The following is a 27,677-nucleotide window of genomic DNA, read 5'->3' as shown; positions in this document are numbered from 1 at the left end:
TCCTGTGTCCATGTGTTCTCACTGTTCAATTCCCACCTATGAGTGAGAATATGCGGTGTTTGGTTTTTTGTTCTTGCAATAGTTTACTGAGAATGATGATTTCCAATTTCATCCATGTCCCTACAAAGGACATGAACTCATCATTTTTTATGGCTGCATAGTATTCCATGGTGTATATGTGCCACGTTTTCTAAGTAGTTTTCCAGAATAATTAACTTCACTGATTTTGGAATCAGAGAGCCTGGTTTTAAGTTGAGGCTCTGATACTTACTATCTAGTACTTCAGTTTCTCCATCTGTAAGATGGAAATAATAATAGTATCTGCTTGTCAGGTTGATTAAATGAGCTAGTGTGTGTTAAGTATTTAGAACAATACCCATTACATAGTAAGTACAATGTAAGTGCTGGTACTAGGATAAGATATTGCCTGGGTTGTATTAGAGCTCATAGTAGCTCATTTAGTGGAGAGAAAATTAAGATTTTAATCTCAACTTCAAAATACTGGTAACTTTCCCTTAATCAAATCTATCTTCACCTGAAGTAGGAAGCAAAGCATAAATCTAGAAGCCATGTCGTATGGTAGAGATCGAAGAATGGTATCATTCTATCTCTGTCTCTCCGCCTCTCTCTCTCTCTTTCCGCCTCTCTCTCTCTCTCTCTGGGAGTGTAAGTCAGTAAAAACAGTTTTTTACTCTCTCTCTCTCCCTTCCTCCTTTCCTGCCTCCCTCCCTCCCTCTCACGCATGCGCACACACATAGTTTCAGATTTATATTAACTGTTTATATTTTTAGAGAAAGTATAAAGATGAAGCAGAGAAGATGCTTTCTAACTATTCTACCATAGCAGATACTCCTGAAATTCAGAGAATTAAGACAACTCAACAAAACATTAGTGCGGTGAGTAGCCATTACTTCTTTTCAGTTGCCACCTTGAAATTTCGTTTTGTAAGAAATGATCTTTTTTCCTCATTGTCTGATGTTTTCTGCTGTCTTAGTTGAATTTTCTGCAAGTGTATTATCTTTATTTCTTTAAAATAATAAGAATACTGATAATTTTTACAAATTATCATTTTTCATGATTTTTTAGGAATTACAAATTCAAAATTTCCTCTTTGGGATAAATGACAGTTATTAACTAAATTTTAAAATTTAACTCAGGAAAGAAGTCTGTCTTCTACACAGATTTTACTTTGAAGATGAAAATAGTCATATGAAGTGATTTTATTCCTGGTTATTGATTGTTTTTACTGATAATATATCTAACCATTTACTCATTGTTAATAAATTTCTAAACTTCGATATTTTTATTTTGAGGAAGAGGAATTGCATCAGCACTTTTTTTTTTTAACTTTTATTTTAAGTTCGGGGGTACCTGTGCAGGTTTTTACACAGGTAAACTTGTGTCATAGGGATTTGTTTACGATTATTTTGTCACCCAGGTGCTAAGCCCAGTACCCATTAGTTATTTTTTCTGATCCTCTCCCTCCCCTCCTACTTCACCCTCTGATAGGCCCCTGTGTGTGTTGTTCACCTCTATGTGTCCATGTGTTCTCATCATTTAGCTCCCACTTATAAGTGAGAAAATGCGGTATTTGGTTTTCTGTTCCTGCATTAGTTTGCTAAGTATAATGGCATCTAGCTCCATCCATGTCCCTGCAAAGGCCACGATCTCATTCTTTTTTATGGCTGCATAGTATTCCGTGGTGTATATGTACCACATTTTCTTTATCCAGTCTATCATTGATGGGCATTCAGGTTGATCTCATGTCTTTGCTATTGTAAATAGTGCATCAGCACTATTAATTAAGAGGCTGAGTCCATCATTAATAAATGTATAAACTTGACTTCTGTTCTAAAATTGTAAAAATTGACCATACAACTAATATTTTAACATAGAATTAGCTCAGTCATTAATAGTTAAGCAAGCATCTCATCAAAATATAAATTCTAGTAAGTGTGAGGACTTCTGGAATATTTCCTACCTCCCAATTAGTTGGCAAGCACCAGCTCTCAGAGTAAGCTGGTCAGGTGTCTGCTGGGTCTCCACAGGGATGGCCAGGCTGTACTGAGAAATGGGAAAGTCTTGATGGAAGGATGAGGAAAAGAGGCTGTGTGATTCTATAGTGTTCTATAGTTCTAGCCTTTGGAGGAAAACATCTCTCCTACCGTGCTCTCCCACCCACGCGGGGGCCACTGGATTACCAAATGTCAAGAAAGGGAGTAATTCTATCCTCATTTACCTTTCCTATAATTACTCTGTTTTTCTGCAGAGTACTCATAACGAGAGCACTCATAAATACTCTTGTGTTTTTGTTCTGCTTTGGGTTTGGAAGGGTAGACTTTAGTAGGGGTGGAGACACATGGGAGAGGGTTAACAAATAAGTGGAAGATGAAGAAGATAGACTTAAAATTAACATTGATATTGACGATAAGCTAACATTTTCTTGGAAGAGAATGTGGGCATCCTTGTGTTTGGAGCATAGAAGTTGCCTAAAATGTCATTTTCTTTTTGAATTCAGTGATAACGGCTTAATGGGCTTTTGTAATATCTGCTTTTTCTCAAATACACATGGGACATATATTTATATTTGAAGAAAGGAACTCTGGTTTGCCAGTGTGTATTCTTAAAGCAAATAATCTGCAGTCAGCCATGGTAGTGGTCTAGACCTAGAGCAGGAGAGGGTTATTTGTGAGATTATGGGATATAAAACCAAAGTTTTCGTGGATTATCTTAATGGATTATTTAATTGGTTCCTATAATTCCGGCACTCATAAATAGATGCAGTATTCATATTATTATAAAACCTGAGAAATTGTCTTTCTAAGAAGCGGATCTAGGACTTGAATTCTGACAAGCTTAGTTATTCTTTTCCTTTTCTTATAATAAAGGTATTTTATAAGAAAGAAGTGGGAGCTGGCACTGCAGTGAAAGATACCCCAGAGATCGAACGAGTGAAGAAAAATCAGCAGAATATTAGTTCAGTAAGTTCTCTACAGCATTAATTATCTTTTCTAAAAGCAAACAGAAACTATAGACAAATGTTTTTATTTCTTTACTCAACTGATGGTTTTCTTCCTTTTATTCTTCACTTTATTGAAATGCTATTTCATCATATATCAAAGATCTAACTTTCAGAACAAAAACTGTATCCTTGTTCCCCTTGACTCTGAAGCAGTGTTTCATTTTGATATATCACAATGAAGAAGAGCTAGGTCATTTTAATGAAACCTAGGATTAGATTTCATCTCTTTGAAGAGAGTTTTAACTCTATTAGATTTTGCAGAGAAAGGATACATTTCAGTACCTCTCCACAAGTTGGAAGAAAGAAATTTTTCCCTGATACAATGATTAAAGGCCCCAGAACATTTATTTGGCAGCTTAAGTGAAGGATTAGATTTGAAAAGGCAAATAGTACCAGTTCATTTTTAACCGATGTCAGTCACATCTCTAAGCTTTTTATCAGACACACTTCTGCCCATTTCTTCTTTCCAGCCCATTTTACCTTCTGCTTCTTCCAGCAAAAACGAAAACAAATCACACATCTTCACTATAAATTGTGAAATAACTTAGCTTCCAATATCCTTTAGACTGGGGGGAGGGGTCCTCTTCTGTTGGAAGGGTCCTTCTAACATTAAGGTGCTTAATATTACGGATAAATTGTTTTTTCCATTGAGTGTTTGACATTTGCAATGGATGATTGCTCTCCTTACCAATTTGATATTCTCCCATGTATATTTAGTACATTGAGTTTCTTTTCTTTTTTTTTTTTGAGACAGAGTCTTGCTTTGTTGCCTAGGCTGGAGTGCGGTGGCGTAATCTCAGCTCACCGCAACTGCCTCCCGGATTCAAGTGATTCTTCTGCCTCAGCCTCCCCAGTAGCTGGGATTACAGGCACACACCACCACACCTGGCCATTTATTTTTATTTTTTTTATTTTTAGTAGAGATGGGGTTTCACCATGTCAGCCAGGCTGGTCTCAAACACCTGACCTCAAGTGATCCTCCCGCTTCAGCCTCCCAAAGTGCTGGGATTACAGGCATAAGCTACTGTGCCTGTCCATTACATTTAGTTTCTTGAGGAAGTAAAAAGGATTCGTTCTTTAAATCCCTTAGTCTGACTTATCTTTTCACCTTCATCCTTGGAAAGAGCACCTTCCCTTTAAGTAATCCAAGCAGAATGGCCTTGATTAGACTCATCTGTGGGTCACTTGGTCATTATGCAGCATCCAGAGAATATCAGTGTGGGTCAGTGTTTGTGAAGAAAGTGTAGGAGAGGTAAGAGAATGCAATAGTAAAGTATACTTCAAAATAAAAGTATAAAAAGTCTGCAGAATATGAGTGCAATAAAACCTCTGTAGCATGCATGGAGCTGTCTCTTGAAGAAAGTGTAAGGAGGACCTGGGCTTAAGGTGTGGATGAGAGTGGATGAATGTGTTCTTCTGATCTTTCATGGTGAGAGCCTGTGTTAGCCTGGTAGATGAATTAGTTTGGGAGAGAAGTATAAAATATTCATTGCTTCTCTTTCCAATGATAATATTTAAAATGCACCCATCGATGTACTGTGGTTTAATATTATAAATATTCTGTAGTGTGCAATTCTATAGACTACAGTGAAATAACTGTGCCATTTTGATTAGAGTCCCTTTGAAAAACAAAAGTGTTCATCTTTAATCATGTTAAGCTTCTCACCCGAGGAAAATCCCACAGAGTATTACAGTATATCATTTCTTCTCTTAGCATCCCACAGCCTCTTCTAGCAAACAATAAATGCATAGTTCTGTATCTGCATGAGGTTGGGCCATAAACTCCTGCTTAGTATTCAAATGGAAAGTTGCCCTTTTAAGATTAGCTAGATCTGTCAAACCAAGATATGATTCTCTAACATTTAAAGATCTCGACATTTTCCACCTCCAGAGTACAAGCCTTTTAGCTGTTAGCTCTCTGTCTTAAGAACTATTTTTGAATTTTATTTAGAGGTAGCCTGTCTCAGTGAACTTCCAATTTAACTGTTTTGGGTCTAGACTAATATTGGCATTGTTACTTATATGAAATCCACAGATACTAAGACATAGATGATATCTGAGATATTTAGGTACTGTTTCTTTATGACAGTCTGCATGGTTTTCACCCTTAATCATTTTAAACATTACCGGGTGATTTCTGAAACATGTTTCATGTAGATTTAGATATTTACTAAATTTCAACACGGCCTCTTAAGTTGAGCCTATGCTTTCATATATTTACATATATATGTATCCTTTCATTCAAGGAAGATTGAATTTGAATTATCTTCCATGAATTTTAGACATATTAAAATACCACCTGAAGTGATAGTATCACTAATCATTTTATGAGTTCAAAGAACTCTTTCTTGTCCCATGCATAACTGTATGCTTGTATTACCATTTGCCTGATTGATCTTCCTCTAAATATATTTGATGGGGGAGATTTTGAGTGAAGTAGAAGCCGGGATAAAGGTGAGCTTTTCCTACTGTGATTGTGTGGATAGCAGACATCCCTGACTTCCTGGCGCTGACCTTCCTTATAGTGATGCAGGACCCAGTGGTCTATGCTTTTAGTACATTTCCTTCCATCTCCCTTTTTCTCTTCTTTTATTGTGCTCACTTTATTTTTTTCCTTATTCTATAAGGAATTCCTTATTTCCTTACAAGGAAATAACTTATTTCCTTGTAAGGAAATAAGTTATTTTCTTATTTATTTCCTTATTATTTACGTTCTCTCAGTCAGACAAGCAATGCTCCCCAGACTCTGTGGCTAAATCAATTTGACTTTTGCCTTTAAATACTTGTTAAATTTTAATTACCATATTAATAGAAACTGATTTTTGGATAGAAAATAATCATTTTATTTACGATAATTTACAAGGTTTTTTTCCTGCATCTGCCTAATGATAACATTTATTTTTATAAGCAACATTTGCTTATTTTACTTAAAAAACTCCTATAGTGATGAATAAGTGAATAGATATGGATTTATTTGTACCTTAGGAATAAGGAATCCTGAAAGCATCATATAAAATTAAGAATTATGTCCCCAGTGAAGGAAAAGTAATGTTGGAATTAATAAAATTCAATTATGCAATAGTTACAATTGAAGAATTCTCAATATTTTAAAGCCTTGCATAGAATAAAGTTAACGTTATATTCTTATAAATTATGCAGGTGAAATACAAAGAAGAGATTAAACATGCAACAGCCATTTCTGATACTCCAGAACTAAAGAGAGTTAAAGAAAACCAGAAGAACATCAGCAATGTGATCATATTCCTTAAGTATTTTTTAAAAATTTTATTGTATATCAACACATAATGACAGCATAAAACCTGTACAGGTCAAATCCTATCACAATGAACCTCATTGCGAGAGGATCGGCTCCTTAAAAGTGGAGCTAGCATTTTACACATCTGTATGCCCTCCATGACACCTAGCCTAATGCCTTGTGTCAGCATTTATTTATTAAAGACACATATTATTCAGACATACAGAGTGGAATCATAGACATTGGAGACTCCAAAAGGTAAGAGGGTGAGAGCAGGGTGAGAGGTGAAATATTGTTGGGTACAATGTACACTATCTAGGGTAATGGTTACACTAAAAGCCCAGACATCGCCACTATGCAATATATCTATGTAACACAACTGTTCTTGTACCTTTGAATCTATAATAATTAAAAAAGAATGAAACCTATTTTCAGAAACATATATTGATATTTTCTTTTTTGTTTTGTCATTTTGTTTTGTAGACATATATATGTATCTGTAGTCTCTATATATCTATATATCTATAGTCTCTATATATCTATATATAGCCTATATTAGATAGTCTGTATATCTCTATATAGTCTATATTAGTTTATATATAGTCTATATTAGATAGTCTGTATATATCTCTATATAGTCTTTCTATATCTAGTTAGACTACTACCTATCTATATAGATATATAGACTATATATATATTAGTCTACAAAACAAAACAAATCACAAAAAAGAAAATTTTCTATTTCTTTTATCTATACCTATTTCTGAAAATAGGTATAGATATCTATGAATATATATATTTATGAAAATAGGTATAGATATCTATCTATAGATAGACCTATCTATAGATAGGTAGATAACATATATGTATATATATTAGTCTACAAAACAAAACAAGTGACAAAACTAAACATGAAATGTGTTATTGAATGTCTTCTCTGTTCTTGTTCTTGGGGGATTTTAAAGATGAGAGTTATGCCCTGAGATTAGGGGTCGTGGGCATCCTCAAGGTTTGTAGGAGAAACAGAGATAGGAGTATATAGCTATGTTCACTGTTTAAGTGCCATTACAATAACTGTTATTTGTTGGGTGCTTACTATGCATTTTGGGTACTTTACATTGCAATATCTCATTTAATCATAAGTAATAATGCCTCTTGCAAAGTGCCGTGCAAACGCAGAAGGAAGGCTATGCAGTGGCAGAGACAAAGAGCCTTGGGGAAGGGGTAACGTTGGAGTTAGATCTTGAAAAGGTAATAAAGGTTTAGAGCTGAGTTTTGTGAGGAAAGGCATTCCTGGCAGAGCAAACCAAATATGTTCAAGATCCAAGGCTTGTTCCAGGATTCAAGAAGAGGGTTTAGTGTGATGAGTACTTGGGGTGAAAGATGGCAGGAGAGTATGCTGGAGAGGGAAGTTGAGATACAGATCACAAAAAGGTAGTATGGATTCCCACAGTGTCTCTAAAGTGTGGTTCATATACCATTATGGCATTCCGGTAGATATTATGTGGCTTACTGATAATCTTAATGTTTAAGAGCAGTTGACTTCGTGATTAAATTGTTCTAATGTTTACCTTCTTCCAAAAGAAGGGTGACTAGTTTTCAATTGATGGTAGAAATATAACAATCTCTTAGAAATAACTTTATTTGAAAATAAACAGTGAATTAATTTAATGAAAAAGTATAACAGTGTAGGTGTTATTTGTAGTATTTATCTGGTATGACATATAGAAAGGGGCATGCAAATAGCAGAAATTTGGGAAATTTGGATAACACTCAAGTGGTGGAAAAGAACATGAACCCTGGATCCTGGACTGTTGGACGGTTTGATCCTAACTCCAGATCTTACTTGTTGTATAATTGTTGTAAGCCATTCACCTCTCGAAACCTAAATTTCCTCTATATGAAGCAAGGATAAGAGTATTGAAGAGATATTGCTTGTGAAGCACACAGCATGTTTGTGAAGGGATGAATACAAGATATGAAGATTCTGTCAAACTTATGCACCCAAACTTACATCCACTAGAAATTGGCAGTAAGAGTTTCTCTATGTCAATAATGTGAATTTACTATTCAGATGTAACCCCTATGAGCTTTAGCCAGAGTGATTTCTTTCAAGCTTGATATAGATTAAACTGAAACTTTCCTCCCTTTAGCTCAATCACCCAGTCGCAAGAATCTGCCTAACATCTCAAACTACATACCATGGCACACAGAAAGTTACATATCGAGGAAAGAGGCCAGAGGAACCTTACCCCTTTTCATTTATTTTTTAAACTTATTCAACTTCCCTTCACTCTCATGTTCACTACTAAGAGTATGCATCTTAAGTCTATTTCTTTTTCTTTTCTTTCTTTCTTTCTTTTTTTTTTGTTTTGTTTTTTGAGATAGAGTCTTACTCTGTCACCCACGCTGGAGTGCAGTGGCGTGATCTCAGTTCACTGCAACCTCTGCCTCCTGGGTTCAAGCAATTCTCCTGCCTCAGCCTCCTGAGTAGCTGGGATTACAGATGCAAACCACCATGCCTGGCTCATTTTATATATTTAGTAGAGATGAGGTTTCACCATGTTGGTCAGGCTGGTCTCGAACTCATGACCTCAGCTGATCCACCTGCCTCGGCCTTCCAAACTGTTAGGATTACAGGCGTGAGCCACCAAACCCGACCTCAAGTCTATTTCATCAGCAGGCCCTGTAGGTCTTGTGGGGATTTCTTGTAAAAGAAAATTCCCTAACCTGAGCTTTAAAGTCTAAAAAGACACTAAAACTGTCCCTGTGAAGTTTCTTCTAATGAGATCTTAACCTCCAGCTCTACTTCTGTCTGCCAAAAGTTCATTTGCCATTCTGATTTTCTCTATTGATGCTCATTTATTTTGGGAGGTGTTGTGGAATTGTTGGGAAAGCTGACCAGAAACAATGGAGTTAGATCCCCAGCTAAGAAAAACACCTCTGTGCATTAAGTCAGGAAAATTTCTATAATGCTAGGTCAGAGATGGGGCTTCCAATGTTAGAACGGCATAGAGAAGAACCTTTGAAGTTCAAGGTTTCTTTATACAGTAATAGTCTATCACTAAAGTTCAGGTACAGGATTTTGTTACTCTCCTTCCCAATGATAAGAATGTAGAATTATTATTTTTAAATATAAAATAGCAATTTGATAAATGTTGCTTTAGTGCTATGAAGAAATGAATTCATAGAATTCATTCTTACTGATGAAGGGATTATTCATTATTACTGATAAGATCAAACTCAGAGAGGCCACCAATAAATAATATAATCTGAAGGAAAACAACGAAAGGTGTGACTTAAAACATTTGATAAGGGTTGGGTGTGGTGGCTCACACCTGTAATCCCAGCACTTTGGGAGGCCGAGTCGGGAGGATCGCTGGAGCTTGGGAGGTTGAGGCTGCAGTGACCTGTGATGACGCCACTGCACTCCAGCCTGGACAACAGAGCAAGACCTTGTCTCAAAAATAAAATAGCAACAACAACAAAACCACCTGACAAGGAAAAGACTGGTATCGCCAAGAAGATAAAATCTATAAGCAATACATATTTCACTATGAAATCCTGATGATGATCTTATTAATGAATGTTCTGTAGCCATGTGACGTTTAAAAAAAATCTGTTGCAATGTTTTGGGATGTATTTATTTCCCATAATCTCAAACTGTCTTGCACCTTGTCTCTCAGCTCCAGTATAAAGAGCAAAACTACAAGGCCACTCCGGTAAGCATGACCCCGGAGATAGAGAGAGTGAGGCGAAACCAGGAGCAGCTGAGTGCGGCAAGTCGTTTCTGTTTCCTTTTATATTTTCTCAAACATAACATATTTTTATTTAAAAATATGCCCTTTGGAAGGCCATTATCCTTAGCAAACTAACACAGGAACATAAAACCGAATACTGCATAATAATGAGAGCTAAATGATGAGAACACATGGACACATAGAGGGGAATAACAGACACTGGAGCCTGTTGGACAGGAGAGGATGGGAGGAGGGAGAGGATCCGGAAAAGTAACTGTTGAGTACTGGGCTTAATGCCGGGGTGATGAAGTCATCTGTACAACAAACTCCCATAACACAAGTTCACCTGTGTAACAAACCTGCACATGTACCCCTGAACTTAAAAGTTAAAAAAAAAAAATGAATTTGAGCAACATGCAATTATATGGATGAATCATATCATTATAACATGAAAAAGTGAATATGTACATGCAGCATTAATTCTTTTGTAAAATTTAACAACTGCAATAATAATGATGATGATAAATGGAATATCTCCAGATTTAATAAAACTATCTAAAAATTTAAAAAGGAAAAGTTTTACACCCTCTGCATTTTTGGATGTTCCTTTTCACATTTCCTTGTTGAAGGGCATGAACTGCGTGTCCTGGAAATTTGGGACTGTGTTGCTGTACCTTAGCTGTGTTTGCTTATTCAAGAGGTCTTCATTAAGTACCCAAATGTACTGGGCATTGTCCTGGTCACCCAGACACAAAGATGGGTAAGACCCACTTTCTATCCTCAAGGACCTCATAGTTCAGTTGGTAAATCTCTTTAAAAAAAATGCAGTTAATGGAGAATACTGGATCTGATGTCAATATGAAAAGAAAAATATATATATATTGGAACAGGGCAAAAGAAGACCTGGCTTGACTGGCATTCTAAGACATAGTATCAAGTCAAAGAGCCTTATAAATGGAAAACATTTTTCAGTCATTCAATAGTCTGTTGTGAATAAAGCAAAAATAGTTAACAAGGCACCGCTACTCTGTGCTGGGCCCTGTACTAATGTTCTATGTAAACCCATGAGGTCAGCACTGTTTGTTTCTCTGGTTGGTAGATGTGGGAAACTGAGTCTTGGGGAGGTCAGAGGACATGCTGGCCTCCCAACCCTGGCCCCCCACCCAGCTAGTAAAGGCAGAGCTGAGATTGGAACGTATTGTTGAACTTTCACCAATACAAACAAAAGCCTTCTTTTTCCAAAACAAGTACCTTTGAAAGACTTCAAAATGTAAGAGTAGGTTCTCCTGGGTGGAGATAATGAGGCTCAACACTGTTTATCCTTATAATATCCCTGGGAGGTGGTAGGAGTTAGAGAGCTTTAGCTTCTATTGAAGGGAGAAGCCCCAGGGTCAGAAGACAGTAAAAAGCCTTCTTGGGTGACAGGGAATGGACTTCACAAGAGTTCTCTTGTAATGACTTCATTCTGGCGTTTCTTTTAAAGCATGTTGCCTTATGATTCCGTTACTTTTATTTGTGGAATTTATGGTTAATTTTGATATTGAAGAGGAAAGCATTTATTGAAGACATATTTAAACAGTACCAGCAACAACTTGTGCTTGCTAAATCAGACCCATCGGAATGTGGGCGTATATGTAAGCCTGAAGGTTGATGTAATCAACTGTGGAAAAAAATGTGTAAAAAGATGGTGCTAATTTTGAGCCTCGTCCTTTGTGGTATTTCAGTGGAGCCCATTGTGCTATCTGTTAAAGTTCTTATTTATCCTTCTTAGGTAAAATATAAGGGAGAACTTCAACGGGGAACTGCAATTTCTGATCCACCAGAGCTGAAGAGGGCAAAAGAAAACCAGAAAAACATCAGCAATGTGTGATCATCTTAGTAACTTTTTTCTTACACTATCAAATGCATTGTCCATGTGTGAATGAAGGGATTGTATGTATAGAATTTTCATAACCTTGAGCTGATGTCCTGTTCTCATTTGACTAACAACTTATTTGAAAGGTTTCAGGGACTTTGGTATTGTGGGTACAGTCAGGTGTTCCCCACCTCAGGGTTCCCAGTGACTCATCAGGATGACTTTTTTCTTTTTGTTTTTTTGAGACAGGGTCTTGCTCTGTCACCCAGACTGGAGTGCAGTGGCACAATCTTGACTCACTGCAACCTTTGCCTTCTGGGTTCAAGTGATCCTCCCACCTCAACCTCCCAAGCAGCTGGGATCACAGGCACATGCTGCCACACCTGGCTAATTTTTGTATTTTTTGTAGAGACAGGGTTTGGGCTGGTCTCAAACTCCTGAGCTCATGCAGTCCGGCCACCTTGGCCTCCCAAAGTGCTGGGATTACAGATGTGTGCCACCGGGCCTGGGTGACTTTTTTTGACAGGTTGTTGTGTATCCCTTCTATCTTGTCATCTAGCTGATGGGTGCTATGGTCCCCTCAAGGCCCACAGTCGTAGCTTCTGGCATCCTGGCCCTACAAACAAACATTTTCCCTCCCTTTTCTACCAGCATGTGTTCCTGTTCTTGCGCTTCCTCCGAGCCCCACTTTCCACTTCCCACAATTATGACCCCATTTTTGGGCAAAGTCTAGGAAGAAATGATAATGTGTGCATGGCTGAATAGGTTATATTGGACGGGACCATTTTGGGGGCACTTAATAAGGGGCTGGCAGTTTTTACCTAGACACCAACTTGTGGCCTGCTCCGATTCCCTGTTGTTGAAATAATTCACGGATGCAGTTCAAGAAGAAAGTCCTCTTTTAAAGTCATTAACATATAGATTGGGTTCTTTGGAAGAGGAAACTCGGAAATCTATTACATTCAAAGAAATCTTTTATTCTTCACACCTTTAAAGTCATTTTACCAGTTTATAATGCAAAGGCAGGTGATTGATACTTTTCCTAACAACTGTATTTTAGAGAAGTAGACGCTCATCTTTCCCCCATATATTTAGAGTCATACTTGATGTGACTCCATTATTCTCAAAAAGGAACATGGTTATTGAAACAAGGAGTGGACCGGTGAGAAGCATGCTGGCTTTTTAAAGGATGCCCACAGTCACCTATTTAAACACATCTTTACAAAAATTCTGCCGCAGTTAATTCCTAAGAAACCACGACCATGTAGTACCAGTCTATGGTGAATACCTTTAAGTAATATCCATGAAGACATCTATTCTCATTTCCTTTTGTGATTAAATATTTATTACAGCTTTACGGATGGTATGCCTATGTATTCGAGTACATCCACAGTGATTTGGACACATGTACTCTCTTAGGGGATGAAATGAAATAGATTGATTTAAGATGCCAGCATTTTAAATACAACTCAACCTCTGAAAATATTTTTTGTAGTTTCCTACAAAACTTCCCTGACTAACTCATTAAAATAAATACTATGAGCCAGGCACTGTGGCTCAGGATTGTCATCCCAGCACTTTGGGAGGCTGAGGTGGGTGGATCACTTGAGCCCAGGAGTTTCAGGTCAGCTTGGACAACATGGCAAAACTCAATCTCTACAAAAATACAAAAATTAGCCAGGCATGGTGGCAGGTGCCTGTAATCCCAGCTACCTGGGAGGCTGAGGTGGGAGGATTGCCTGAGCCTGGGAGGTCGAGGCTGTGGTGAGCAAAGATTGTACCACTGCACTTCAGCCTGGGTGACAGAGCAAGACCCTGTCTTAAATAAATAAATAAGTCTCTTAGTTGAATTGATTCATGGTATTCTATTTTTTGTTCTCTGAAATGATAGGTTTATTACAAAGGTCAGCTGGGAAGAGCTACTGCTTTAAGTGTAACTCCTGAAATGGAAAGAGTGAAGAAGAATCAAGAAAATATTAGCTCGGCAAGTGGTTTTCTTCATTTTAGACTATCACAAAGGATGTGTCTTTTATTATTTACTTGCGGTCCTCTTTTGCTTGTGAAAATAAAACTTATTTTCAAGAAACATTTGTGATGTGTCCAATAAGTACATGTGTTATTTCAGATGACTTCCAAAAGCTGTCACTGCAAACATTTACATTATTTTGCAACTCTTTGTTATTTCCAGATGTGACCAACAGTTACATTCAAAGCTTAGGTTAAAATTATATTCATTTAAACAACAATTCATGATATGTTAGCCGTGTCTTTGAAGGTGGTAAAGCCTTTGATGTGTGCATTAAATAATTGTCATTTTCCTGAAATATTTCATTGAACATGGATTGTTAAATGCTGTCTGCAAAACAAAATAGGAGATGAATCATTACCCCCACTAAAGACTTACAGAAAAGAATCCTTAAGTACAATTAATGTAGAATTCAGTTGCTCACCAAAGTCCTGTGGTGTACATGAGTATCTCATTTGAATATTGTGCTTCCTCTTAGTGAATATCAGGGCTTCAATTCTGAATTGTACATAATGCCCTCAGGTCCACAATAAGTGGTATCCATAGCTTACACCTAATCAGTTTCATAAATGGCGGTGTTCTGATGGGCATTTGTGAAGAATACAGGCCCTTTCCTTAGCACACCCTGAATAGCCGTTTGCCTGAGAATCAGCATTTAGGCTTTGCAATTTACAGCTTCCTAGTGACATTTCTGTCCAGAGATGCTGTGTGTATTTAACATAAATTACCTTTAAGTTGTGGCTGTTTAGAAGAACAACTAAATTTGTTCCTCATTGTTTCTTATTCCCTAAGCAGAGAAAAAACTAAAAAGACATAGAGAGTAGCTTGTATGCATTTTTCAACACTCTTATGGTAGAAAATGGGGAAATTTAGAAACAAAATAACTTTGGGTTCTATTTAATAGTTTTGGATTTTCTCTGTTTAATTTAAATATGATAACCAGTTGTGTGTGTGTGTGTGTGTGTGTGTGTGTGTGTGTGTGTGTGTGTATGTGTGTGTTTGAGACACAGTCTCTGTTGCCCGGGCTGGAATGCAATAGCACAATCATAGCTCATTGCAGCTTTGAATTCCTGGGCTCAAGCAGCTGTCTTGTCTTAACCTCTCAAGTAGCTGGGACTACAGGCACACGCCCAACTTATTTTTTTTTTTTTTTTAATTTTTACTTGTAGAGATGGGGGGTTTCACTGTGCTGCCCAGCCTAGTCTCAAATCCCGGGCCTCAAGTCATCTTCCCACCTTAGCTTTCCAAAGTGCGGTGATTACAGATATGAGTCCTCGGGCCTGCCCAGGTTTACAGACTAGATAGTTAGTTACTATTGGTTATTCACACATTTGTTTAGAGTTGATAGATTTAGGTCATTTTGCAGTAGGCGGTGGAGAAGATCTTTGATTGTAAAATTTTAGGTTGCTATTCTAGAACAAAATTTAATTCACTGAAATAGTTACCTGGAAAATAATTTCAAGTATGTTGCATATGTTTCACTCATTTGTGAAGCTTAAAAATGTTACATCATGTGTTTTCTTATCATTGTCTTATGCCTACTATTTACTTTGCAGATAAAATATACCCAGGACCATAAACAGATGAAAGGTAGACCAAGTCTGATTTTAGATACACCTGCTATGAGACATGTTAAAGAAGCACAAAATCACATTTCAATGGTAGGGTCCAACCAGATCATTCTTAAAACATGCTAAGGAATGGCCGGATCCAGTGCATGGATGGCATTACTTCACTATCAATCCGATAACTAACAAAGCATGGAAATGTGGTTGGCTTGTCTTTTGAGGGAGGGGCATTTCTAATCACACTGAAATGCAGTGGAAAAATTTAGTCTAATAAAATGATTTTTCTCAGTGACTTCTTCTGGTGTGTCTTTATTTCTAATGTGACTACTATAAACTCATAGTGTGAAAGATATTTGTGTAGACTTCTTTCCAATTAATTCTAAGACAAAATTTGGTCTGTTTGCCTGTCATAAAGGATATGAAAAGAAGTGTGTTTTTAAAGCTGTGTTTTTAAAAATGTGTGTTTTAAAAATTATATTATCAGATATAATTTACCTACCATAAAGTTTACCCATTTAAAGTGTTCAATTCAATGGTTTCTAGTATAATTTACAGTTACACAACTATCTCCTGGACCTAATTTCAGGACATAAAAAAAGTATATTTTGAAGTATAAGTTTTTGTAATTACATTAAAAATGGTATATATTGTTATCTATAAAATTTCAAACTAATTTTAAATAATGCCATTTTCATGAATGATTGCCTGGAAATAGATATCACTTTATTGCATACTGAAGTTAAAGAGATAGGAAATTTAATTTATATTTAAATTAGTATATTTTAGGAAGTAACCAGGATTTGAGAATATGTATTTTTACAAGCTCTCATTAATAATATACATAGTTTTATATATAATTTAAAATAGATATGAGCTATAATGATTAAAAACTTTGTGAAAATATCAGCACTTGATTTCTGATGCTAAGAAACTGAAGTTCCAGACTTTAGTTTTGGAGTATTTGGAAAAGATACATACGTGTAGACAGTCTGCACGCAGCCAGTGCAGTGTACACCTGTCATTTAATAAAAATGTTGTGAAAGAGGTAACTGTCCGCAAAATTCAGTATGATGATTTTTCCTTTTTCAGGTAAAATACCATGAAGATTTTGAAAAAACAAAGGGGAGAGGCTTTACTCCTGTCGTGGACGATCCTGTGACAGAGAGAGTGAGGAAGAACACCCAGGTGGTCAGCGATGCTGCCTATAAAGGGGTCCACCCTCACATGGTGGAGATGGACAGGAGACCTGGAATCATTGTTGGTAAGCTGACGGCGTTTGTTGGCAGGCGTGTGTGGTCGAAAAGATCATGCTTGCTCTAGCTTCAGAATTACCCTCTCGAGTCATCTGACTCCTCATCACATGTTGGTTGTGGTACCTAATTTAAAATGGACCGCAGGTAAAGTATTGTTTTTGTACGATGTAGAATGGGATTTCTGGCATTCACCTGATATCATCTCAAGTCTTTTCTATTATTGGAAGCTCTGTCTTTAATACCTTGCTAATTTTAAGAATGTTCCTCCTTGTATCACATACCGGGGCCTGTTGTGAGGTGGGGGGAGAGGGGAGGGATAGCATTAGGAGATACACCTAATGTAAATGACGAGTTAAGGGTGCAGCACACCAACGTGGCACATGTATACGTATGTAACAAACCTGCACGTTGTGCACATGTACCCTAGAACTTCAAGTATAATAATAATAATAAAAAGAATGTTCCTCCTTGTTCAGCAGAGAAGCAGCAGAGATATGAGTGATTACAATGGTCGAACAATTACTTTGTTTTTCTTTAAAAAGAAAAACAAAATAATTGTTTTTCTGCTTGGTTGACGTGTTGTTCTGTTGACCTCATGTGCATAAGTGGCAGAAATAACCATATTGCGTTTAGGTCCTTTTATCACAAACAGACATGCCATGGGCATTCTGATGGTATTCCATAATAGTAATAGCTCATTTTAAAAATATTATTTCTGGACTGGAATAGTTGAGAGCCATCTGAAAGTCTTGCAATTAAGAGAGCAAACTTTTATTCCTGCTATCTGTTTCTTATAGTCAGGAGAAATCCTAGAAGGATATTTGTTGAATGGTGGCTGAGATATCTGAAAAGATCATACTGAAGTATAAGGCAGGGCTAGGAAGGATGGTTATTGATTTTTCAGTCTGTATCAACAACTGAAGACTATTGTCTCCTTCAGAGCAGTTAACCTCTGAATTATGTAGTTACGTAGCTTAAAGAATATTTTTGGTATATGCCACTCAGTAATATCAGTGTTAGGTTTTCTTCATCTTCAAAAGTAGGAGCTTATTTTTTGGTACTAGTGAAAGGCCATTTAGAGATAAGCTAAATTTGACAGGGTAATGTCTTTACAAAACCAGGGTGCTAAAGTCAGAGAAGCACTAAGTAACTTCGATGATTATACTAAAGTGACTCTGGAAGTATTTTCTGAAGAAGGATTCCAAACATGTTTGTAGGCAATTGATAGCTTTGCTGATCTGCCTGAGTTGATTACTTAAAAGGATCACATTAAGTTGGATGGATGAGTTGTGATGTTTTCATTAAATGTGACACCAATTAGAGTTTCATTGCTTTGTGCCGAAGGGATGGAACTATCTTAAGGGATAGTGCAGGGCTTCTGATTTATCTCACTTAGGGTGGAACTGCTAAAGTCTGTACAGCTTACTTCCAGGCCCTGCACACATCAGAGGTCAGGAATGATGGTGACGTCGTTGCTAAAAACCATGAAACTGTCTAGACCGTGGGCTCTCAGAATTCAGTACTCAAAACCATTGAGGTTGAAATTATGATTGTTTTATAAAATATAAGATGTATGACTCTAAGTTATTTACTTACTTGGCAATCCAGAAGTCAGTTTATTTATTCTTGTTGGGAAGAACTGTTTTCCACTGACATTTCCATAATTGGCCAACATTAAACTTTCCAATGAGCCAGCTTCTGTATCAGGCATGAAAATACACGTTTAGAGATTTTCTGAGTAATTCAGATTAAGCCAATTGTGCTGCTTCTATTTTTGTTGGAGGCTCTGCTGCTTCTTACGAGCTGTGTAACCTTGGCCAAGCTACTCAATTTCTCTGTGCCTCAGTTTCCTCATCTACAAAATGAGGATAATATGTATGAAACTTAAATTAATTAGGTGTTAAATGAGAATAGTGCCTGGCATATGGTCAGCACTACATAATATTAATTAAAAACAGACAAGCAAATTTCCAGTTCCATTTTACAAATTAATTGTTTTTGCTGTAGCACCATTTCTGCCGTATGTCTATAACTAGGTTTTTTTTTTTTCCAGTTGTTGGTACAGCTGTAAACAGCTTATTTTAGGATCTGATGCCCTTTTGTTGGAGAGACTGATGAATTCAGAAGTTATTAAAATAAGAGGAGAATAAAGTGGTTTGCACAGTCTGATCACTGACTATAGCAGGGGTCCATTGACAGCAGGAAGCTGATATTATTTCTCTTTTCATTCATCATATTTCCTTGCTGTGTGCCTTGCTTATAACACTTTTTAAATAAGTGTATCTAATAAGATATGCATCCCCTAAGATACACTTAGCTTGCACTCACAGACTCAGAATGAAAACTAGACTTGCCACCATTCCACATTTTAAATATTTATTTCTGTTATAGAAACGGACTTTTTTGTTTGTTTGTTTTGTTTTTTAAACATAAACTTCTCAATGGTTTCCTATGAATTACTCACATGTCCTGAATCAGAAACTATAATCAAACATTTTGCTCGTTTCAGCCTGTGGAGAGCAAGAGTGACTGGGGATTCAGGGGTGCTGTGAGGGGATGCATATAGCTGCCCCATGTGCTCCTGTGTTGTGTGATGGGTCACAGGTACTTCAGCAAGGTCTGATAGGGCAGCTCAATGAATAGAGCAGGCAACTTCAATCTGATTACAAAGATTTCTTAACAGATACTTGTGAAAGCAAGTATCTTTTCATTCTCTTCTGAAGTCAGCAGCACTGTGAGTTTGTCTGTTACATGTTTGCTTTTTATATCTATTCCTTTGCAGACTTTGTCTTGACTCTTTTGGGTACTGGCTTTTTTTTTTTTTTTTCCTTTTTTAAATTCCTTCTTGATGAATGTTGATTTCTTCCTTTTGGCAAAAGACCTCAAAGTTTGGCGCACAGATCCTGGCTCCATCTTCGACCTTGATCCCCTGGAAGACAATATTCAGTCTAGAAGTCTCCATATGCTCTCTGGTATTACTCACTTTTTAGTTCATCCCATTTATGTGGTTTTGTCCCAAAAGTGAACCACTATGAACTGTAGAGGTTCATTGTACTGTGTAATGTAAATTTTAAAGCTGAGAATTTGGCAAACCAAAAAAATGCTATGCTACTTTTAAATACAATTAGTCATTTATGAAAAGAAAACTTTTTAATATATCTTAATTAGTCTGTCCTGGATTCATTTAAATAAGCTTTTTATTAGTAAGAATGCTTTTATATTATTTCTGGGTTTACAAATACAGTTATTTGGATTGCACTAAACTGCTGAGACAAAAGGAGATTTGTTTCATGAAATACATTGTTATAATTTTTTAAAGGTAGATTGAAAGAATTATATATAGAACAATAGAAAGGTTTTTTACAGGGCATCGTAGATGTCTTAAAATAAATTTTCAAGTATCTTTAAAATTTTCTTTGACATTTTATATAATGTGAAATGAATAGTTTACATAGGAAGCATAGTTGGCTTTTAACTTAGATTGCAAGTTCATAATTAAAGGCAAAAAAATTAATAGTTGGGGTACGAATGATGGCTTGATTTGACATTTCAAATTTTCTCTGACAGTTATGCAGTTATGTTAAACAATAGATAGCTATGTCATTTAGATCTTGCTCTAACCCCTGATTTCTACTCTGTATTTAATTGTTGATGTGAATAGAATCGAATACCCGAGGCAAAGCAGGAATTCTAGTACTTTTATAGTCACTTTCATTCATATAGTTAGCCAAACAGTGTCACTTGATTTTCTAAAAATAAAGAAAAGGCAACACATACTATATATCTGGTGGTAGTTTAAAGGAATTATTGAAAACCAGGCATTACAATTAACAAAAATTTATTAATTTACCTATGTTTTCTTAGTCATTGTCAATTTCCTATCCCTTACCCGTCCTTTAAAATTGAGACTTAAAAAAGCATAAAACGATGGTTAAGTCATTCATGTAGTTGATGCAATGCATGCTGAAGTTTGGGAATAGGTGCCTAGCGCTGAGATTTTGAGTTATTCTTTACTAAGAGATGGTTTTTCTTCTCTGTTAAGCTTTTAAGTAATTTTTTGTTGATTTTGTTTTTCGAGTCACTTAGTCACACGTGTAAATATTTTCCCTCCAATATAGAAAAGGCGAGTCACTATAGGCGACATTGGTCTCGATCCCATTCCAGCAGTACTTTCGGTACAGGTCTCGGAGACGACAGGTCAGAAATCTCCGAGATTTACCCTAGCTTTTCATGCTGCAGTGAGGTAACAAGACCGTCTGATGAAGGAGGTATCAAACATTCACCGCTTACAAAGAAAATCGATTCATTTTTTAAGTGTGTCACAAGAGTGTCTTTAAAATTCTTTTCACTTTTGCATGAACATCTATCCTGGCTGTATTTGAGAATTTAAAATTAAGTTCAGAAAGTTAATAGTCTTTTTTTTTTTTTTTTAAAGAAAAAACCCTACTAATTTGCATTTTTGCATGTTATTTCCCCCCCTTGTCTTACTTCACTATTATCACAGCAATGGATTTGTAATGACAAAAGGGTCTTGAGACTTGCTGCTTGAGTCTGTTTCACAGGAGTTATATGTGATAAATATACACACTACACAGTCATAGCAGAAACTTGAGTTCTGCATAGTTTGTATATGATTTCCATTAAGGAAAAAAATCAATCTTACAGTAATATTGGGGTGCCTCAGAGGTTATAATGAATGTGTATATTTTAAATATTAATATAAACTTGCAGACAGAGTTAGATCTTGCCAAAAGAAATTGGGCATAATACTTGGGATATGAAAGGGTTTTTTTTTTTTAAGTGAGAAATACTATTGATTGTTAATAATCTTGTCACTATTTTATATACCCACTCTTTTCTTGTATCTTCTGTTTTCTGTATCCAGGCTGATGGATTAAGCCTAGAACTTCAATGAATTTCTTTAGGGTATTAAACTAATTTTACTTATAAATCTGTTTTTAAAGGTTAAGACTAAAATGTTTCCTCACCTCATTGCAGTTATATTTTAGTACAGCAAGGAGGGGGAAAGGACTGAAGCATATGAGAACAAAAGCAATACTGAATTTCCCTTTCAACTCAAAGGCCATATTGTTGAAATCCCAAAGGTAGGAAATTTTGAGGTTGAGCAACTTAACACCTTGGTGGGTAAAAAGTAATGTGACTGAGGAAATGACCAAGCTGTGAAAGATTTTATAATTGTGTAATTAGTTTTTTTGCACTCATTACAGTGAAACACTAATGGGAATAAAATTTATTATATTCTATACATCTTGAATTGTAAAACTGGACTGACCTTATTTTTGTAGAAATTTATTAAAGGTCTCCTTTCTTTGTAACTAATGAAATCATTATAAACTGGTTGTTTTATTGTGGGTAAAAATACATGAGAAAATCTCCCCTTTTTGTGTCTGTCTGAATTGCTAATGAAGGGTTCAGTAACTTCTGATTACTTTTTTGATAGAGTCTTGCTCTGTTGCCCAGGCTGGAGTGCAGTGGCACAATCTCAGCTCACTGCAACCTTTACCTTCTGGGTTCAAGTGATTCTTGTGCCTCAGCCTCCTGAGTAGGTGGGTCTACAGGTGTGTGCCACCACACCTGGCTAATTTTTGTATTTTTTATAGAGACGGGGGTCTCGCAATGTTGTCCATGCTGGTCTGGAACTCCTGACCTCAAGTGATCCACCCACCTCAGCCTCCCAAGTGCGGGGATCACAGGCGTGAGCCACTGTACCTGACCTCTGATTACTTTTTTTGGACGTGGGGTCACTGATTTATCCCCTCAGTGTCCTTCCTGGTTCTCTAGATGCAGAATAATATTGATATTTAAAGAGATAAATAAAACCCAAAGCAAATACAAGAACTAATGTTGATCAACCTTATTTAATGTTACTCAGTTCAGCATACTGGAATTGATGTCTCTCCCAAAGGCAATGTACCAGAGAGTCTTTGTTTCAAGAATGACCCTTTACTTCATGTCTATCCTCCCCAGCCCATCATTCATTCATTTAGTCACCAAATGTTTACTGAGTGCTGTTTGTGCACTGGCCAAGAGCTTAGATCTGGCAATGCACACAGCAGTGAGCAAAAGAAACATGCATCCGCTGTAAGGGGCTTAGAGGCTGGTGGGGGGACCTTGACATTTAGCAGACACTTAAACAAGTAATACATAATGAAGAGCAGAATCAGGCCTGTGAGGGAGTGGAATGAGGGCTACAATAACAGCGCAGCTGCATCTGGCCTTGATGTCAGGTAAACCTTCCTTGGGGAGGGGATATTTGAGTAGAGATGTGAATGCTGATGGATGTTAACGAGGCTGTGCGGCTTTGGGAGAAAAATGTTTCTGATAGGACAGAGCATGCAATGTCTGATTGGATAGACGCATGCATTGGATAGGGCAGAACACTGAGATGTTCAAATGGAAGCATCACACACACAATTAGAGTTTAGAAGAGGAGGCCGCACCGGAAGTCAGTTTGGAAATCATCCATCCAAGTCTATGATTTAGGTCCTGAATGAATCTGTGTAGAGATCAGGAATTCGGAGGCCCTCTGCTTGGATGCCTCTACTCCCTCTGCAGCAGCAGACCACACCCACGTCACTTGTCTCTTTGCATTCTCTCCTCCAAGGCTGTAAAAACCTGCTGCTGTTAGTTAATCACCTCTTTTTCTTAAGCCCACATTCCTTCTCTTTTCTAATTATTTCTAGCAAGAGGACCCTATCCTAGGCCAAACTGAATGAGAAAATGTCTCGTTGGAAGAAGGTATAGGCAAATATTCTTGCATTTATACTAGAATTTGAGTAACACATGGATGGGTAAGGGGGAATAATCATTTTTTTTTAAAGGAGGAATTTCATACTTCTTCAAAGATGGGGGGAGATTTTGGACAGCAGCGATGACTCAGTGACTCAAATAATGCCTTGTAAGAAAAAGTTGACTTTTTTTTTTTTTCTTTTTTGAGACGGAGTCTCGCTATGTCACTCAGCCTGGAGTGCAGTAACGTGACCTTGGCTCACTGCAACCTCTGCCTCCCAGGTTCAAACGGTTCTCCTGCCTCAGCCTCCTGAGTAGCTGGGATTACAGGTGCACGCCACCACACTTGGCTAATTTTTGTATTTTTAGTAGAGATGGTGTTTCGCCGTGTTGGCCAGGCTGGTCTTGAACTCCTGATCTCAAGTGCTCCACTTGCCTCCGCCTCCCAAAATGCCAGGATTACAGACATGAGCCACTGTGCCTGGTCAAAAAGTTGACTGTTTGGGGTCATTTATAAATTTCTGTTGTTCTCAGTCGTCTGTTTTGAGGCCAAGATGCTCTGTCTTTAGGGACATTGCCTATTTTAAAAAATAGATATTGGGGTATGAAGCAAAAGTCAAGAGGTACCAATAAGTTTTATAACATAAACACAAGTGACATGTGCCCACAAAAGAGCCATATGAATTTGAAAAGATTTTAGGATACGTTGGAATATGCTAGTTTAATTTAAGTGAAGCAAAGCACATTCTACCAATTGGCACCTGATGTCGGTATTCAAATGATTAGTGACATATATCAAACCTTATAAGTTCAATAGCACCTCTCTGCTTCCCCCTTCCCTGCAGAAATCTCCTTTCTGAGCTTCCCAGTTTGCTAAGTGACAACTACAACTTTCCAGCTACTTAAACCCTTTGGAGTCATCCCTGACTCTTGTCTTTCACTCATACCCCACGTCCGGTTCATTGGCAAATCTTGTCAGCTGGACCATGACAAAAATATCCAGAATCTGAGTGCTTGGCCCTACCTCCATTGTTGCTACCCTTACGTCAGCCACTGTCATCTCTCATTTGGACAATGATAGTTGCCTCCTGACTGGTTTGCCTGCTTCTGCTCTGGCCACACCATCTTCCACCCACCTCCTGCTCTGATCTGTTCTCCACCTGACATCTGGAATGATCTTCTTGAAACCCTGGTGACATCATGTCACTCTTCTATCATTTTGTTCTGAATATAACCCAAATTTTCATCATTGCATACAAGACCCATGTCCGATCTTGGGCCCCGGCCACTGCTCTGAACTAATTTTCTGCCATTCCGAGGATATCTGTCCACTCTCACCATTTCCGGTCCCCTTGCTTTACTCAAACTTTCCAAGAATGCTTCCCCCTAGGGCTTTTGCACACACTGTTCCCCCAGCCTGGAATACTCCTGCCACCCCAGATATTTGCTTAGCTAAGTGCCATTTTTCTTTATGTTTCAGTGGGCCTGCAGCATATTCAGCGTTGGAGCCCAAGATTAATTCTGATTCACCCTCTCTTAAGTGGAACGGTGCTTGGTTAGTTTCTGCTAATGTTGAAATAAATCATGTTACAGCTAGAGGCCATAATGGTAGGGTTAGTCATGTGAACCCTTGTGTGGTGATGAGGGTTGATAAAGCAAATGATCCACTTATCAAGAAAACTAACAGGAGGATGATTGCTAGGGGAACTTTGTATGGAATTGTTTGGGCTACTGCTTGAAGTGCACTAATGAGTACATATTTTGAATTGAATGTCCAGTGCTCAGATGGTACCCTCTCTAACTACTAGAGATAAAATAGCACCCCTTTCCTGACTATCTGTCCCTTTTCTCTGAATTTTTTCCTTCATAGCACCTGGTACCACTTCAGATATTATATATTGATTTATCTATTTGTCTCTCTCTGCATGCCCAACAAGATCAGAGGTACTGGCTGTTTTGTTGACTGTTGTATCTCTAGCTCTTAGAATAAGCATTCAGCAACTATTTGGAGAGGGAATAAAATGGCCAAATGAATATTTTAAAAACAAGGACCACGTGCATAAATATATGTAAGTATAATTATTTTTATAAAATAAAATTCTCTTGGGGAAGGCTTTCAAGAAGATTCTTACATTTTTATGATGTTTTGATATGTTTCAATGACATTAAAGCATAGCTGAAAAAATACTCTAAAGTGGAAACATTCCCAGTATGTGTGTGTGTATATATATATATATATATATTATATATATATATATTTTTTTTTTTTTCGTACAGAAGGAAAGAAGTCTCCATGATTTCTCAGTGGCTTTGAAATTTAGGGTCCCCTTTGAAATGTGTGCTCTGCTGGGCTCTGGTGAGAAGGTGCTGATTGACTCTATAAAAAGTGGAGTGATGAAAATTGTTAGTGCTTTTAACAGTAACAGTCAATCATATGCATTTGTTTAAATTCTATCCTAGAAATTGAAAAGAATTTTATAACAATACTAGTTAGGGGTAAGATGAAGAAATATTTATAAATATTTACAAACGCTATTTTTCTTCTGGATGTTGTTGATTCTTTTAAATTTATTTACTTTTAAAAACAAAATGTAGTTAAAATTTTTTGGTTCAAGATCATCTTCTGAGTACCACTGCTATAATGGACTATTTTAAGGATTGATTTTTCTTTTTTAATGTTTCAGTGGATAAATAATAATTATACATATGCATGAGGTACCAAGGGATGTTTCGATATATACACCATATAGTGATCAGAACATGGTAATTAGCATATTCATCATCTTGAACATTTATCATTTCTTTGTATTGGGAACATTAAATATCCTTCTAGCTATTTGAAACTATATAATATATTCTTGCTAACTATAGTCATCCTACAGTGGTATAGAACACTAGAATTTATTTCTCCTGTCTAGCTGTAATTTACATGATAAAATGTTATTATGTCCCAGAAAGACATCCTTTAATATTTGGTTGCCTGCTTGTGGTCGGGGTGGGTTGTGTGGCAGTGGTGTCCTGCGGTGGCCGGAACCCTGAACTGGAGGACGAGACATTGGACTTAAGTCCCAGTGCTCTCACGACTTGATCTGGGTTATCAAAGAGGTCATTTAACCTTATTAGGCTTAAATTTTACATCTGTCATAAGAATGGCGCAGAACAAGAAGCAGATATTTTACATTTCCTCAGCTAAGTGCCCTAAATAAACTTTTTTTCTTTCTTTTCTTTCTATGTGTAAGAATGTGTTTATGTTCTGAAAGTGGTCTGTTTTACTTTATGAATGTTTTACTTTACTTCATAACTTGGGTAGTTATGAGAGTCACAGTTTTCATTCCTTCTTTCGAGTTAGAGTAAGTTCTGATTGTTAGGACAAAGGGTTGAACAATCAACTCATTTCGTTAAGGCAAAAGTACAGGGTTTTCATCATTCACATTTGGTTTTCATGAGCATTAACAGATAAGCCTTCTCCTTTAAGTTTTCATCATCATTTTGGTTATGTGTTTTCCATGATATTTTCCCATCTTACTTTGATTGTTCAGTATTTTCATTTTCCTATGTGATTATTTTGGACTTCCTTTACTTTTCAATCTACTTTTCAATGTATTAAGTTACCAAAGGGTTTTCATTTTACATCTCTACTGTGTTACTTTGATTTAAGAACAGAGGCTTTTATTTAACCTTTACCCAATTTTGTTTTGATTCATGAATAGTATTACTTGAAATTATCTTTACTGCCTTTTGGTATTAGATTTGCTTAACTTATATTTTATTTGACACACAGCTCCTTTGGTGAAAAGGATCCTGATGATTTCAGCTTATTTCACTGTGAGGTTTCCTTTGATCTTTGTGTTTGCCTCTAGTTCATTGCCTGCAATGTGTATCTGCTTCCCGGTATTACTTTGTGTTTCTTTGGTTTTCCTTAACTTGCAGTTTTCTGGTATTGAAAGTATTCGTATGTGCTTGCAATCTCACCTGGTGTTTACCTGCCTCGATTTGAACTTGTATTCAGTTTTGCTTCAGGTATGCCATGTGTTTCTGTTTTCCTCCGGAAAACATAAAAGGATATGAGAGTGTGATGGGGAATGAAAAACAGATGCACTTTTCAAAATAAATATTTTCAGCTTTCCAACCTCGTGGCCTTTCCCATTTTGCTGTGAGACAATCTTATGGGGATGGCCTAGTCCTGCCTTAACTGACTGAAAGTAAG

The 27,677-nt window shown here is 37.0% G+C and overlaps 1 protein-coding gene across 10 annotated transcripts in view; it reads left to right on the top strand.

Annotated features, from left to right (window-relative positions):
- The window catches only part of NEBL (nebulette), a 395,085-nt gene that overhangs the window by 345,551 nt on the left and 21,857 nt on the right, over nt 1–27,677 (top strand). For 4 of the 10 annotated variants that reach the window (XM_055353839.2, XM_055353845.2, XM_031015317.3 and 1 more), the window contains 10 exons: nt 792–896; nt 2,889–2,981; nt 6,182–6,274; nt 9,965–10,057; nt 11,790–11,882; nt 13,765–13,857; nt 15,456–15,560; nt 16,557–16,728; nt 19,600–19,692; nt 20,839–20,988. In XM_055353839.2, coding sequence (XP_055209814.1) covers nt 792–896; nt 2,889–2,981; nt 6,182–6,274; nt 9,965–10,057; nt 11,790–11,882; nt 13,765–13,857; nt 15,456–15,560; nt 16,557–16,728; nt 19,600–19,692; nt 20,839–20,988 — 1,090 coding nt within the window. Of the gene's footprint in view, nt 1–791; nt 897–2,888; nt 2,982–6,181; nt 6,275–9,964; nt 10,058–11,789; nt 11,883–13,764; nt 13,858–15,455; nt 15,561–16,556; nt 16,729–19,599; nt 19,693–20,838; nt 20,989–21,718; nt 25,698–27,677 lie in introns of those variants that run through there. The other 6 variants (XM_055353848.2, XM_063709700.1, XM_055353844.2 and 3 more) reach the window with 5 other exon arrangements.

Source organism: Gorilla gorilla, chromosome 8 (genome assembly GCF_029281585.2).
Source record: "Gorilla gorilla gorilla isolate KB3781 chromosome 8, NHGRI_mGorGor1-v2.1_pri, whole genome shotgun sequence".
NCBI classification, from domain to species: domain Eukaryota; kingdom Metazoa; phylum Chordata; class Mammalia; order Primates; family Hominidae; genus Gorilla; species Gorilla gorilla.
This window is presented reverse-complemented; position numbering and strand designations above follow the sequence as displayed.